This window comes from Lynx canadensis, chromosome B3 (assembly GCF_007474595.2).
Source record: "Lynx canadensis isolate LIC74 chromosome B3, mLynCan4.pri.v2, whole genome shotgun sequence".
In the NCBI taxonomy this organism is placed as follows: Eukaryota; Metazoa; Chordata; class Mammalia; order Carnivora; family Felidae; genus Lynx; species Lynx canadensis.
This window is the reverse complement of record NC_044308.2, coordinates 132,221,629-132,236,997: the sequence shown is the minus strand read 5'-3', so window position 1 is coordinate 132,236,997 and position 15,369 is coordinate 132,221,629. Positions and strand designations below refer to the sequence as shown.

General features: G+C 47.5%; 1 protein-coding gene across 5 annotated transcripts in view; it reads left to right on the top strand.

The window, feature by feature from the left end:
* FOXN3 (forkhead box N3) overlaps positions 1-15,369 on the top strand; it is a 175,333-nt gene that overhangs the window by 15,790 nt on the left and 144,174 nt on the right. The window contains exon 1 of one of the 5 annotated variants that reach the window (XM_030319763.1): positions 1,079-1,620. The exons of the other annotated variants lie outside the window; for them this stretch is intronic. Within the exon in view, the coding sequence (XP_030175623.1) occupies positions 1,571-1,620 (50 nt within the window). The 5' untranslated portion in view covers positions 1,079-1,570. Of the gene's footprint in view, positions 1-1,078; positions 1,621-15,369 lie in introns of those variants that run through there. 5 annotated transcript variants of the gene reach the window in all.

The following is a 15,369-nucleotide window of genomic DNA, read 5'->3' as shown; positions in this document are numbered from 1 at the left end:
TCTCAATAATCTAAAAAGGTGTAGGAACAATGCTAAATTGGAGAGAATCAGTTGAAATTAATGTGCTATGCCACTGAGCTGTTTTGCAATTAATCTTGGAAAATTTGGTTTTAACAAAGTCTCCAGATGAGCATTAAGGGAATAAGGGGTAGGGAATCAGAATCACTAGAGGGGCTTTTAAAAAATTATACAGAACGTTGATGGTGGGAGAAGGGGTGTGTACTGGGGGGACGTTCCACTCAGCTTGCTGTGTGCATGAAAGCTGTCTGAAAAATTAAGCTGATTATTTTCCCTTATGTATGTTACACACACACACACACACACACACACACACACACACACACACGACCCTGGAGAATCAGATGTAGTATTTAAAATCACAGCCTTAGTGAGCTGTAGTTATTGGGGGGGGGGAGGATATTTGCCTCCTGCAGTAGCATGAAAAGAAAAATCATGTTGAGAATTACTGTCCTATGTCATAGAATGTTGGAGCACAGAGGAACCAAAAATCACCCAGTTTAGTGTTCCCCAAATGTGTATTACAGCAAATAAGTTTCCAGAGATGTTAGGACTTTACTTTTTTTTTCTTTTTTTTTTTTTTAATGTTTATTTATTTGAGAGAGAGAGAGAGAGAGAGAGAGAGAGAGAGAGATACAGGGTGCAAGCAGGGGAGGTTGCAGAGAGAGAGGGAGACACAGAATCCGAAGCAGGCTCCAGGCTCTGAGCTGTCAGCACAGAATTGGACGTGGGGCCCAAACTCACGGACAATGAGATCATGACCTGAGCTGAAGCCCGACACTTACCCAACTGAGCCACCCAGGCGCCCCATGGGACTTTAGTTTTGAGCACACACGAAGTTTTCCATGGTCAGTAAGTTTGGGAAATGTGGCTCATTATAACTTCTTTGTGGTAAGCTAATTCAAATGTTTGCCACACTTTATTAAACAGATACTTTTGGTGGTAAGTGGGAGACACACTTAACATAATCCAAGGAACACCATTTTGGGCACGAGTAACTTAAAACAAGGGTGTTTCAAAACTACGTACTTTGCCACGTGATAATGGGTTGTGAAATCAATTTAGGGGTTGCAACCATCCTTTTTTTTTTTTTTTAAACAAAAAATAACAGAATAACAGAAAATACCACAGTGCTTTGCACACAGGAGGGTAAATGTCGTCTTGTGAAACTTTGTTTCAGTTAATATAGGTGGGTTTGTGTGTACTCAGTCATAATGAAAAATCTATTTCTTACCGTAGACGATGACCAAAAACATGTTTGGAAAACACCGCTCTAATTCAGTTCCTCAATTTTGTAAGTGAAAACCCTGAAATGGTGTCAGGATCGCGAGGGGACCGAGGGACAGAGTCTAAGTCTACGACTTTCTCCTCTTCCACCTACACCAATCCGCGTCCATATCTTCACACCATCCTGTTTAAAAAGCAGCATTGATGGAAATATTGTAGATAGCCATCAACAGATGAATGGAGAAACAAAGGCTAGTTTGTCCGTACCTTGGAATACTATTCAGCCTTCACAAGGAATGAAATTCTGAAACCTGCTGCAACATGGATGCGCCTTGACATCGTGCTCAGTGGCATAGGCCAGACACAAAAGGACAGGTATTGTGTGATTCCACTTGGATGAGGTCCTTTGAATAGGCAAACTCAGAGAGAACGTAGATCAGGGGTTAGCAGGGACTGAGGAGAGAGGAGAACCAGGAGTCAGTGTTTAGTGGGTACAGAGGTTCTGTTTGGAATGATGAAAAAGTTCTGGAAATAGAGAGCGGTGATGGTTGCACAACATTGTGAATGTACTCACTGCCACTGAATTGTACACTCAAAAACAAAACAAAAAAAAGGTTCAGATGGCAACCTTGATGTTGTGGGTATTTTATCACAATAATAATTTTTAAAAGAACCGAGCCACAAAAGAATAATAATAGTTAATAATAGAAGCAACACAGCATTTCTTTTAGACAGACCTTGTGTTACGTTCTAACCTCTGTTCGTTCCTTCGACCTCCCCCTGTGCGGGCCTGGGTCCAGGCACCGAGGATTCTGAGCAAACAACAGAGGCTCCCTGCTCTTAGGAATCCCTGGTGCCGAGTGTGGCCACAAGTTACCCTGATTCTAGAATGCGTGGCAGGTGATGACTGCATTTCCATAGGTGATGCATTTTACGGCAGTGAGGGATGCTTAGCATGTGACCTTTCCCGCTTTAATGGCTCTGATTTTCTGACTGCACCATTTGGATAAACCAACAATTTGCTTTTGGAAGGTCAAGCAGAAACATACTTCATGGTTTTTCTCATGGTTTCACCCTTTCATCAGTTGGTCATTAGCCTGACCCAGAGACAAATAGCCTTTTCTTGTTTTGCTTTTACCTCTTTCTTCACAAAACCTCCAGGCTGGCTGCAAATAGCAATTTACATGAAATGCTACTACCCACAAGCTGGTTTGTAGTGATTCCTGCTGTCTCCATTCTCTGCTCTTGCTTCCCATGTTTGGGTAGGAGAATCTGGAGAATCAGGGTGAACCAGAAATGAGTGCAAGGGCTGCTGAATAGTGGAAAATAGATGTGTGTTTCTTCTTGGAACCGACAGGTTTTTTTGGAACTCCCAACTCGAGGCAATTTCCGCCCGTAAAATTCGCAAACAGATGGGAGTCGCCCTTCGGCTCTGTTTGAGGACTTTGGAGGTTTCTTCCTGTCAGGCAGGCACCCTTTTGTCTCCGGTCCCCACGCAGATATTGACAAACAGCAGGTCTGTGCTTGCAGCCCCCCTGTGGGAATCTGCAGGCCTCGAGTTGGCACCCACAGTAAAGGACACAGGGAGAAAACGCTTCTTCCTTGACCAGTGAAGATATTTAGCTTGGTTTACTGGAAGCTAAGGAAGTATGTCAGAAAGGTGGCTGGTAGAATCTTCCTGAATTGGGGCAACACATCATGATCTTGACCTCAAAGCTCTTAGCCTAACCTTGTGAGCTGGAAGTATAACTCAGGGTTTCTCCACCTTGGCGCTGTTGATAATTTGGGGCTAGATAATTCTTTGTTTGGGGGGCTGCCCTGTGCTTTGTAGGATGTTTAGCCACATCCCTGACCTCTACCTGCCAGATGCCAGTGGCACCCGCCGACTTGGGAGGATCAAAAACGTCCCCTGGCGGAGCAAAATGGCCCTTGGCTGACAGCCAGTTGCAAGTTCCAACCACCTTCCGCCACATCCTAAATTTGAGGTGTTGAGGACTTTGTCAGTTGTTGCTCTGTAAATAACGGAAGAGGGCTGGGGGTTGTTTTTTTGTTTGCTTGTTTGAGTCCTGCCTTTGTTAGTACAGAACTCAAATCTTTGAAGTGTGTGTAAAGAATCACCAACTGGGAGAAATTGATACCTAAGACTGGTGTCAGAATGAATCTATTACCCATGTAACAGGGGTGTTCTGTGATGGGTGTTAAGTTACGATTTGGGGTGTAGGGTCTACTGGAAATGTGCGGTGTGGTGAGAGTCTGGTAGCAGGGTCCTGCACGGTCATTGACTGAACAGGAACCAGCAAGCTGAAACCGAAGAAGCCTGCATCAGTAACACCTGGGTATGCCTGTTTTCATTTCCTGCCTGTGCCAGTCATGTGGCCGGATGACGGAAACAAGTTCTTTAATTCCTGTATTTTCTGTCCCACATCTAAATGGAGGATGATACCTGCCCTTCGTCTTATTAAATGGCCATGGTATGGCCCATCTCATCTGTTGAGCTCTTCTCCTATAGTGGTGAGAGTTGTTTGAGACCATGGGATTCTGTGTGGTTTCTGTACTTGTCACAGAGCCCCCGCGGATTCCCAAGTCCCCTCTTCCAAAACATAAAACATCCGTTTTCTTCCCTGAGGCTGGGTGAGCTTGGATGTTATTTTATCCATTCATCCACTCTTGCTAGACCTCCCATGTGCCGTGCTTTGTGCAAGTCACTTGGGACACTTCGATGACTAAGCCAGGTTTCCTGTTACGCTCTAGTTAGAAAGATAGACTTATAAAGAAATCTGATGTCACATGAAGAATGTTTCCTATCACCTATACAAAGGCTATGGTTTAACCTTCCTGCATATTTTGAAGCTCTTCCTAAGTCTGAAGAAAGGAACATGGTTAATGACTATTTTGGAAGGTGTTAGCGTGCAGCCCGGGGGAGCACTGTTCTGGAAGTCTGAAAACATGGGGATTTTTATGTTGACACTGGTCCTGATTAGCTGTGTGCTTTTTAACCCCATGTCACTTCATCCTTCTGGTTTGTTTGTTTTTTTTTTTTTTTTTTCAACGTTTATTTATTTTTGGGACAGAGAGAGACAGAGCATGAACGGGCGAGGGGCAGAGAGAGAGGGAGACACAGAATCGGAAACAGGCTCCAGGCTCTGAGCCATCAGCCCAGAGCCCGACGCGGGGCTCGAACTCATGGACCGCGAGATCGTGACCTGAGCTGAAGTCGGACGCTTAACCGACTGCGCCACCCAGGCGCCCCATCCTTCTGGTTTTTAAGATGATATGTATGGGTTACGTCATCCCTGAGATTTCCTTCTGACTCCAGGAGTCTATGCTTATTATAATAATAACCGTACTATTATTATTATTAAATGCCATTATAATATATTTTAGCCAGCCTTTGTGAGGAGGATTTATTGTAAGATTTTAAATGGGCTCCTGTTCACTTGTGCCTGGTGGGGAGATCTGGACAACTCTGGTAAGGTCAGAAGCCTCACCACATTTTGAGGCCCCAGTTGAGGGGTAGAGCAGTAGTCTGAAAGATTCAAATAGATATTCTGCCCTGAAGTTCCATTAGAAAGATACCATCTCTGAACAGACCCATCATCTTCAGAGGGCTTCTTCCCACTGGGTTTTTTGGGCGTAGGTGCCTTTTACCTGTATCTTTCTGTTTACCTACAGAATCACATAAACTCATTAGGTCGAGATTATCCATTCCTTCTGTGCCTGAAGCTGTAGGTAAGTCTGCTATCCAGTTTAAACTTTGTCTCCACATCTGTCACTTCTGGGTCCTAAAAGCTCCATCCCTAGCTGGTAACCTCACAGATGGCCCTAGGCAAGCCCGTGGCAAGGGACGCCCAGGCGGGGATAAGATCTATAGCCCTACGCGTATCATATAATACTGGGAGAGAAATATTTAGAGCGTTTGTCTCTCTTCAAGATACTTAGCGTCCATATTAACATTTCATACGGTCTTGTAGGTACCTCTCACCTTCATCAAGAAACCGTCATGCGATCTCTCACTGCCCGTCCGAAAAAAATTCCTGAATCCCCTGGACGCGCCTTGGCAGATACTGCCCCATATCACGGTCGTGTGTGTCCATGTGCCATTTCTCTTACACGATTGTAATCATCTCCTCGAGCTGTGATTGTATTTAACCACCTGGAAAGACCCCATGACCCGGGTCAGGCTGCGTGTGCACGCACGTGTATTGGATACCTGGTTAACGTGGGCGGAATGAATTGATGGATCGCAGTGTCGGGCGCTGGGAAGCACTCAATAAATAGTTGTAGAATTGGACTGAATTGCAAGTGGTTAAATATTTCACTGTTCTCTAGTCTTCCTACTTTATGCCATTTACGGCGGGTTAGAAAATAAGATGAAGCTATGTGCAGGCACCGAAAGAGTGATAAGTGGTTGCTGGTTATCTGAAGAACCGCAGGGCTTGGAGCTGTTTTATGGCTCTGACTCTTTCTTTCTTTTTTTTCTTTTTTTTTTTTTTTTTAGCCGTGTTTACTATTTCTGGCTATTATGTACACGAATATAAAAATTTAATTAGACCCTTTCTTTTCAATTCATTATTACAGCCCTGTTTGTTTGCTCTCGCGGCAGAGCCTGTGTTATGGGAACAGGAGAGATCAATTTGTTATCACAAAATTCATTACTTTTGACTAAAGTCCAGGGCGCCTGTGAGGGTATGCCCCACTCTGGGTGACCTCTCAGGCAGTTGGAGGATTGTGGGTTGTGAAATGGGCAAGTACTCGAGCCACTTAAGAAAGGGATCTGTTTGAGCCAAGAGGAGTTTTCAGTCGGTTGTTGTCCTTCTCAAAGCAGCACATGAAGCAAAATTAAAATTCTGCACAGCTCATGAGATTGAACATGAACATGTGCCTTATTCGTTTCTCACTGAAGTTAGGTATAGCATGTGTATACGGTTCTGCCTTAGGAGAGGTATTTTCTCTGATAGCCTGTAAATGAAGGTGTATGTTCCAGGAAGGCAGGGGTCTATAGTTTTGTTTTCTCTTTACCTCCAGCGGCCCCACAATGCCTGACACCGCTGTGCAGTACATATTTGTTGAATGAGAATCCATGAGAGAAATAGCCAGTTTTGCCTTTGATCATTGATTAAAGTGTTTGCTGGATTAAAGGTTCTCTGTGACCATGTCTCTAAATCTCCATGAATAATATCTTGCATGGGGCTGTTTTGCAGTCTTGGGAGATACTGCCACACCTGTCTTCAGGAGCTGCAGCTACAGTATCTAACTTGGCAGGGCAGGGGGCTGGGCCTGGGCCTCAAGAGTCATAAATAACGCCCAGCACGGTTTCTACAGCCCCCGAGAGCGGAGTGTGAGCTTGGAGTCACATACACCTAGCACAAAGCAACCTGGCACCATTGGCTAGCTCTGTGACATTGGGGCAAGCCGGAAAACCCCTTCTCTTGTCCGTTCACTAACCTGTAAGGCTGAGCGGTAATGCCTGCCATGCCGAATGGGTGGTGGGTATTAAGTGAGATAGCAGGTGACGTCCGTTACGTCAGTAACTGTGTCCACTTGCAATTCCTTTAGGTTCCTTTTGTGGATATAGCGGTGTTCCACTCTGCACGGCCCAACGCACAGCCACTGGCCACGTGTGGCCACGTGAGCACTTGCGATGTGGCCAGTGTGACTGAGGAGCTGAATTTTTAATTTCCTTTAATTTTCACGTGAATGAAAGGATCACATTTGACAAGCAACTAGGGCATCGGATAGCAGGGCTCTTAGGGGGCCCAGCTGTGGCTCAAGGGCTCGCGGTCTGCTTTTCCCAGGAGCTTGTGAGAAATGCAGACTCTCGGACATCACTTCAGGGCTACTGGAGGAGAACGTGCTTTTTAACAAGATCCCTGGGTGTTTCGGATGCACGTCTGAGTTTAGGAGACGGGGCTGGCATTTGAACCGCTCAGTTTTCTCTATAAATTCTTGTGCGATCACAGTGTTTGTGCAGGACGCAGCCTTAGAGCTGCAGGGCTCTTAACTGCCCTTCCTTCTCGGCTGTTCACACACCCTGATGTGGTTTTCAGGGGACCCGTGCAGCCCTGTGGTACAGACACCAAACAAGAAAGTTATGTAGCTTTTAGCTCAGGATTAAATGCTGTTTTGTTTCTTCCTCCTTCTAACCCTTGTTAATTTCTATATTCCCATGTTTTCTCCCCAAAAGATATCTCCCCTTTTACCTTCTCATTCACTCCCTCGGTAGCTTTCTTTTTCCTGCTCCTTTGCTTCAAACTGGTGAAGATGTGGGTGTGTACACACACAAGTACACACACACACACACACACACACACACACACACACACACACACACCTTTTAGATGTTTCAGACCAAATCAGCACGTTCAGGTTGTGGTTATCTAAATGTTTCCAGCACACTGACTAGTGATAAATATTTCACAGGGATAAGTAGCATTTTCTCTTTAAGTGAAGTTAGTGAAGTGTCCCCCACCTCTCTGGGAGTATTAATAATTTCTATTTTGTAATGGCGCTGATTTAACCAGTTAAAACAACAGCAGAACTTTGAGGATTTCTGTGCCATCCATCAGTCATATCACTTTGGCTAACATGGCTATTGCTTGGGTGTGGCTGCTAACCAAAGTTGAAAATTTGGCTGTTCGGAGGCTTTTCATTTTGCGCCCATTTAAAAAGTGGCTCACAGACACCAGGTGGTGATGACCATAGGTCTCTATCATGTTGATGGCATGGTGAAAAAACGTCGTAAGGATACATCCGGGGAGCTGTTGGGGCACCACGAGGAAACTGAGGCGTGAAGGCAGCATGCTAAAAGGGGCCCATGCCAGGGTTCCGTGTCCCTATAACGTGCCTCTAAAATAGACCCAAGGTCACAGTGCTAGTAAATGACAGAGCCAGAATTGGACCCCTGGCAGTTTGGTTCCCCAGTATGCACGCTTCACCACCACTGTGGCCTGCTTTGCTCTCTGCCAGGAACTGGGCTCCTTCCAATTTCCATTGCGCTTGCTCCTTCCAGTTGTGGCTGTCACTGTCACAGCTCCTCTCCTCCTTCAGGTCCTTTCTCAGATGTCACCTCCTCAAAGACCCCTTCCCCAGCCGCTCCATCAAAAATAACTCGTGCTCACACATGCGCATGCGTGTACACACACACACACACACACACACACACACACACACACAGACACCTGCCATCATTCTCTATTCCCATTGCCCTTCTTTATTCCTCTCCTTAACCCTTATTGTCGCCTGCATCTTATGTATCTATTTGTATGTATGTCCCTTCAAAGCAAGACTTTTATTTATTGCTGTATTCTCAGGGTCTAGAACAGTGCCCAGCCCATAGTAGCACTAGATAAATATTTGTGAATGAAATAATGAATGAATGAATGAATGAATGTCTCTAACCTGAGTAGCTGCTGTCTTCTGGCATATGATGTCTTTCTTAGTTCTTTCTTGGTGTGCTCCCCTTGGTGGTCTGAGTGATCCTTCTGAAACTTCTACCTGCCCCCGACAGTGCCTTCCAGAGGCTTCCTGTTTTTATGGCTACGGCTTCCTAGACCCCTTCTCCTCTGCTGTACTGATCGTCTTCTACTTTCCGACCAAGCCAGCACACCTCTTTTCTCTCTTTCCCTCCTCAACCCCTGTTAACCTGGATGCTGTGTCCTCCTAAGGCTCAAGCTTGTCTGTCCAGCTTTCACATTCCACAGTCATCTCTTGCTGAGTATAGACTCTAAGTTTTATGAGGGCAGGAACCATCCCTGTGTCTTGTTACCCTTCTCTCCCCCTCCTTCAGGCTTAGCACCCTGCCCTGAGTAAGCACCTAATAACTGTAGTGGAGGGTGAATGAGACCTTTTAATTCTCCGGGTAGATCCACACACAATTTGTTGGAACCAAGTCTCCCTTCTCTAGAATTAAGTGTTTCTTTGGCACTACGAGGTCTTACTGTTCAAGCTGTGAGATTTAAAGACAAAATGCTTCCTGCTAATTATTAACAGTTGCCCTGTAAGAACAGAGCCATTATGGGGCCCTGAACCCTGGCACGCTGCCCCCCTTCCAGCAGGGAACAATGTCGTAGAGCGGGGAGGAAAGGCAAAGGCGGTTTCCACCCTGGCACCCGTTAGCCTAAAGAGGATTGCAGTCTTGGGGCCAAAAGAGTAGGGAGTGGGTAAAAGGATTTGAAATGAGATTATAGGCCCTAAAAGCTCCTTGCTTTTTTGTTTAGGAAATAATTTACCAGTTTCTTCAAGGCAGCGAGACAATCCATTTTAGGGCCTGGAGTGGTAGATCAATGTCCTGGGGCTCTTGAGATACTTAAAAATGAGTTGATATCTGTAGATGTGCTTATTGGACTTTTTGTTAATAATAAAGGAAGGAAGGGAAAAAAAAAACAGGAATGGAAAGAGGAAAGCTCATAAAAGTACTCTAAACAAACAAGATTGAACACAGGGTCTTTTAAGAACGTACAAAGACAGCTGCCTTTGAAAGAACATCTTGCTTGGTTAGCGTGTCTCCAGGCCAAAGTCAAACCAATGGGTAGTGTGATCAGAATGCTGTTTCTTTATTTTGAACTCTGAAAAGGAAGGTCGCTTCCCTTGACCCCAGCTGCCTCCGGATAAGATCCTTCTTAGAAACCCTGCAAGTTCGATTGAGGCTGAGTGAGAAGCGAGCCAGCGTGCCGTGTGCTGTTTGGGGGTGAGTTTTGCAGCCATCGAACAATCGTCTCAGTGCTTTCCAGTCTTTTTCACTTCGGATGCTTCCTGGGGGTGTATTTTGTTGGGCTCTTGGCTCAGTTGCCTCTTAACCTCAAAACGTAGCTAGCATTCTTCCTCTTCCTCATGCTGTTGGCCCCCGCGCCTTCTCTTCTCCTGACATGAAGTGGCTTTTTGCTGATGAGAGCAGGCTTCCCTGTTCCTTCAAGTTTGAGGGAAACTCACACGGGATTGGTCTCTTTGCTGCTGATGCCCGGGTCCATTTCTTGCATAACGGATTCACTCGCTCACTGAGGCAAGAGAATGCCCGGGTTGCCCGAGACCCAACTCCTAGGATAGTAGATTTACTCCATCTCCAGCAAGGGGAGCGGTTCGTGGGGGTCCCGCAGAACACATCGGAGAGATTCTTCATACCACGGAACCCCGTGCTAACGCAGAGTTTGGGAAACCTGAGCACCCCGGTTACAAAACTTACCACCAAACCTGATGTTTGAAGTCTTGTTGTTAAAAATTTCATCTGAATCCGTGGATCCATTTGCTGCCAGTAGTAAGAATGTGATGAACGAATGCTTGAGTGTTGGGGGATATCGTATTTTGCTTTTCACGGTGTTCAGTTTGTAGGTCCATGGATGCTAACTATGCGTCCACTCTCGAGAGGTCACAGTAAGTGATCGTTTTGAGTAAATCCCTGTAGAAGCTTCTGCTGCACCCCCTTTCTCTTAAAAGTAAAATAATCTCTATCCTCCCCGCTGCCCGCACATGTTTTTTATTTGAAGATGGGGGCTAGCCGGGTTTCAGTTAATTAAAGTTTTAATTGTGTTTGATTCTGCAGCAGACCTAATGTTTGCCTACCTTAATAATGAAATGCAAAGTGTCATCCTCTTGAAGCTCACACTCTCGTCCTGGACAGCAAGGGGAGTAGAAGCAGCCTGGAAACCTGCCGGCCCCTACCTAGTAATTTATATTTGCTATTTGTTTTGGTGTTATATTCAGATCTGGCAAAAGTGCTGACCGAAGCTTTATAATCTGAACATTGCTCAAGAATTGCTCTGATGTCTGCTATTTGAGTACTCGTATGTTGGATAGAAAACATCACCCCTGCACGAAACTCAAATAACTCATTGTCCTTCTGTGCAGACAGGAGTTAACAGAGCCTGAGAATGCTGTCCTTAGAAAGTCCTGCTTGCAGGGTTGGTTGGTCCTTAGCCGGTGTCTGGAGATTTCGGTCTTGAGGGGTTTCTTACCATTCCCAGAACTGATGATAAGAATGGTGCGCTGTGCCTAAGCTGTGTAAATAAGGTGGTTGGCGGAAGAAATCTGAAATTTCGGAGTGCACCAGGCAGAAGGTGCCTATGTGAGCGGTCCCCAATGGAAATCTTGGGCCCGAGTCTCTAATGAGCTTCCCTCGTAGGCAATGCTTCCCGTATAATGTCGTGACCCAGGGCTGGAGGAACTCAGCATATCCCGTGTGACTCTCCCGGGGGAGGACTCTTGGAAGCTCGGGCCTGGTGTTCTCTGGACCTCATCCCTTACGCCTTTTCCCTTTGCTGACTGCACTTTGTGTCCTTTGGCTGAACTCAGTCATAACCGTGAGCATAACGTGCTCTCTGCTGAGCCCTCTGAGTTCTCCCAGGGGGGTCACCCCACCTGGGGGTGGCCTTGGGGGTCCCGACTCACCTTTTAAACCTGCTGTACTCTTGAATTTTTCTGTCTTGGCAGTTTTTTTCCCCTTCAACGCAGTGTCCAAAGTCAGAAACCTCAGAATCACCTTTGATTTTTCTCTCGATTCAGGTACCAGATCCTGCTGATTTCGCTTTAGAAGTGTCTCTTGAGTCCATCCTCCCCGTAGCCCTTGCCACTGTTACGATCTTGGCATTCACCGCCTCTCCCTAGACTTTCTGCACCCACTTCCCTGTGTGGGTTTTCTGCTTCCGTCCTCTGTCCACCTGTCTTTTACATTTCCTAACTCCAGAACCTCGGTTGAGCTGCCATTACCACCGAAATGAAATTCAAATGCCTCAGCCTGGCCTCCCAGGGCCCCCGTACAGCTTTATCTGGTGGCGGTGTTGGTGGTGTGGCCCGAGTGGTTAGGGCTCAGATTTGTGTGGTCAGTTCCACCGCTCAGTAGGTGCTATCACAGGCAAGTTATAACTTCTCTGTACATCCGCGCCCTTCCCTGTTGATGAGGTTTAAAAACAGTTCCGTCCTCAGGGCGCCTGGGGGGCTCAGTCAGTCAAGCGTCTGACTTCGGCTCAGGTCGCGATCTCTTCGGTTTGTGAGTTCGAGCCCCGTATCAGGCTCTCTGCTGTCAGCGCAGAGCCCGCTTTGGATCCTCGGTCCCCCCCTGTCAGCCCCTCCCCCCCCCCCAAGAATAATAAATAACCACTAAAATAAAATAAAACCGGTACCATCCTTACAGGCTTGTTACAAGGATGCGACGAGTACATGTTTCAAGTCCTCAGAACAGTGTCTGGCGCCTAAAGATGCTCAATAACTAGGAGCTGTGCTTATTTGTATCATAATCTCTCGGCGTTCTCCTCTCTGGGCTGTGCGCTGCTTTCTGGTGTTGTCTGGCCGTGGCCCCTTACGAATGGACGAAGGAATGAATGGGAAAGAGAGAAAGGGAAGGAGGGAGGGAAGAAAGTGGTTAGTATGTGCCTTGTACTCTCAAGAAACGTATGAGTCGGGGACATGAAGATGCCCTAACGGATTAAACTAACGGTGTGAAAGGAATGTGGGTCAACTTGTGGCACGTGGCGGAAAAGGATTCAGAGAAGGGAGGGGTCTGCGTGGGGTGGGAAGGAAGCAAACTGAGAAGTTGGAGCCAAGCCCCCAAACTCCCGCTTTGCCTTCATTTCAGATCCCACAGAGAGAGAGGCAGAGAAGCGTCAGGATCTGGGGTGCTTCTAAGAAGCCATCATAAAAGCGAAGTCTTCCTAGGGGACCCTTTGACTCTACCCTGTTGAAACTTGTCTTTCTCTGGGGTGACATTTTGAGCTACTTAACGGGGTGTGCCTGCTTCCAAGAGTATTGTCACCGTATGGTGATTTCTGAGTGATTCTATCCAGAGCGTCTAGATTTCCTCCTGGCTCTCTGGGGTAGAAGGGACTCCTGGAGAGAGGGAAATTATGTCGCTCCGAAACTAACTCCCAGGAAGGACCCTGGCTTCTTAAAGCAGGGCTGAGGAAGTGGGCTGGCATCACGGAGTTGGTAGGAAAGGTTCGCATGAGTCAGTTGCTGTTGGGAACGCACACCTGTGCCGTGCAGAGACAGTTTTGTGTTGTGAGCGTCCTCAGTAACTGCTAGAGGCCAGATTCAGAAAGTCTTATCAAGACTGCTGGGGCGCCTGGCAGGCTCAGTCAGTGGAGCACGCGGCCCTTGATCTCAGGGTTGTAGGTTCCAGCCCTGTGCTTGGGTGTAGAGATTACCTAAAAATAAAATCTTTTTTAATTTTTTTTTTTTTATTTATTTTTTTTTTTTAATTTTTTTTTTCAACGTTTATTTATTTTTGGGACAGAGAGAGACAGAGCATGAACGGGGGAGGGGCAGAGAGAGAGGGAGACACAGAATCGGAAACAGGCTCCAGGCTCTGAGCCATCAGCCCAGAGCCCGACGCAGGGCTCGAACTCACGGACCGCGAGATCGTGACCTGGCTGAAGTCGGACGCTTAACCGACTGCGCCACCCAGGCGCCCCTAAAATCTTTAAGAAACTTTTTTTTTTTTTGTTCTTGCTACTTTACGTTTTTGCATTAGGCGGCCTCTGAAGCCACCGTCTTGCAGCTGCACTGAAGTCCTGGGATCGTGGCTTGTTGTCCCGGTTCTCTATTATAGAGCTCTGTATCATTTCGCTTCTGCTGCGTAACAAACTAAGTGGCTCGGAGGAGTAAACATGTCTTTGCTCGTTGTTCTGTGTGTAGGCGGTTTGGGCCGGGCTCCGCTTGGATGGCTCATCTCTATTCCCAGGGGTAATGGCTGGTCTCACTCACGTATCTGGACCTCGGCTGGGATGCCAGGGATAGCTGGTGCCTCTCTCCGTGGGGTCTCAAGTCCTTGAGGAAGCTGCTCCAAGCTTGCTCACACGGTGGCAGGTTTCCCAGCGACAGGGGAGACCAGGCCCCAGTACCGCCGGCGTCTGCCCGCGTCCTATTTCCGAATGCCCTGTTGGCTACGGCAAGCCACGAGGCCAAGCCAGAGTCATTGGCGGCAGGGCCCAGCTAAGGGTGTCGGCTGTTGCTGCAGTGGTTTACGTCATGGAGGTTAGGGTCCTGCCAGAAAATGAAAGCCGTGGTGCTCTTGCCAGATGGTCGTCTGGGGTGGGCACGGTCAGTGGATCAGACATTCTGCTCGCCAGTCCACACGGGCCCCCCGGGCACCACTTCTCCCTGTGACCGGCGACTGCACGGAGGCTTAAGCCATCTGGCTCACAGGTTGATGGGCACTCCTAGTCCCGGGGGGGCCCACCAGGAGAACGTGGTTGAATCAGCACAAATCTGACGTTGATGCCAGAAAAGGAACTCCGAGCGGACAGAGAACACGGCCCACGCAGATAGTTGTGACAAAGTGACACTGAAAATGCCCTGCTGGCTCCTCAGCCTGCCCTGAGCCCGGGCCACCTCCTTGTGCCATTCCCAAGCATCTCTGAGGAAACGCCTGCGGCTGTCCTCTGCCTCCACCAGGGCCTGGATGGGGCTCCCAGGATAGCAGAGCAATGGAGGAGCATATCCACATTCCCCGGGGGGTGGGGGAGGGGGCGGTTTGCCACCAGGCGGCTGACCTCTTAGGTGAATGGAGGGTGGGCTGTTGGACTTGGCGATTCATTCATCCCAGTTCAAATCATCTGGTTTTTTAAAAAATGTTTGTTTAGGGGCGCCTGGGTGGCGCAGTCAGTTAAGCGTCCGACTTCAGCCAGGTCACGATCTCGCGGTCCGGGAGTTCGAGCCCCGCGTCGGGCTCTGGGCTGATGGCTCGGAGCCTGGAGCCTGTTTCCGATTCTGTGTCTCCCTCTCTCTCTGCCCCTCCCCCGTTCATGCTCTGTCTCTCTCTGTCCCAAAAATAAATAAACGTTGAAAAAAAAAATTAAAAAAAAAATGTTTGTTTATTTTTGAGAGAGGGCGCACACAAGGGCGCATGGATGGGGGAGGGGTATGGGGGGGGCAGAGGATCCGAAGCGGGCTCTGTGCTGATAGCACAGAGCCCAGGGCAGGGCTCAAACTCAGAAACCATGAGTTTATGCCCTGAGCTGAAGTCAGATGCTTAATCGACTGAGCCACCCAGGCACCCCTCAAAATCATCTGATTTTAAGTTATGTATCTTTAAAATTTTTTTTTTAACATTTATTTATATTTGAGACACAGAGAGACAGAGCATGAACAGGGGAGGGTCAGAGAGAGGGAGACACAGAATCTGAAACGGGCTCCAGG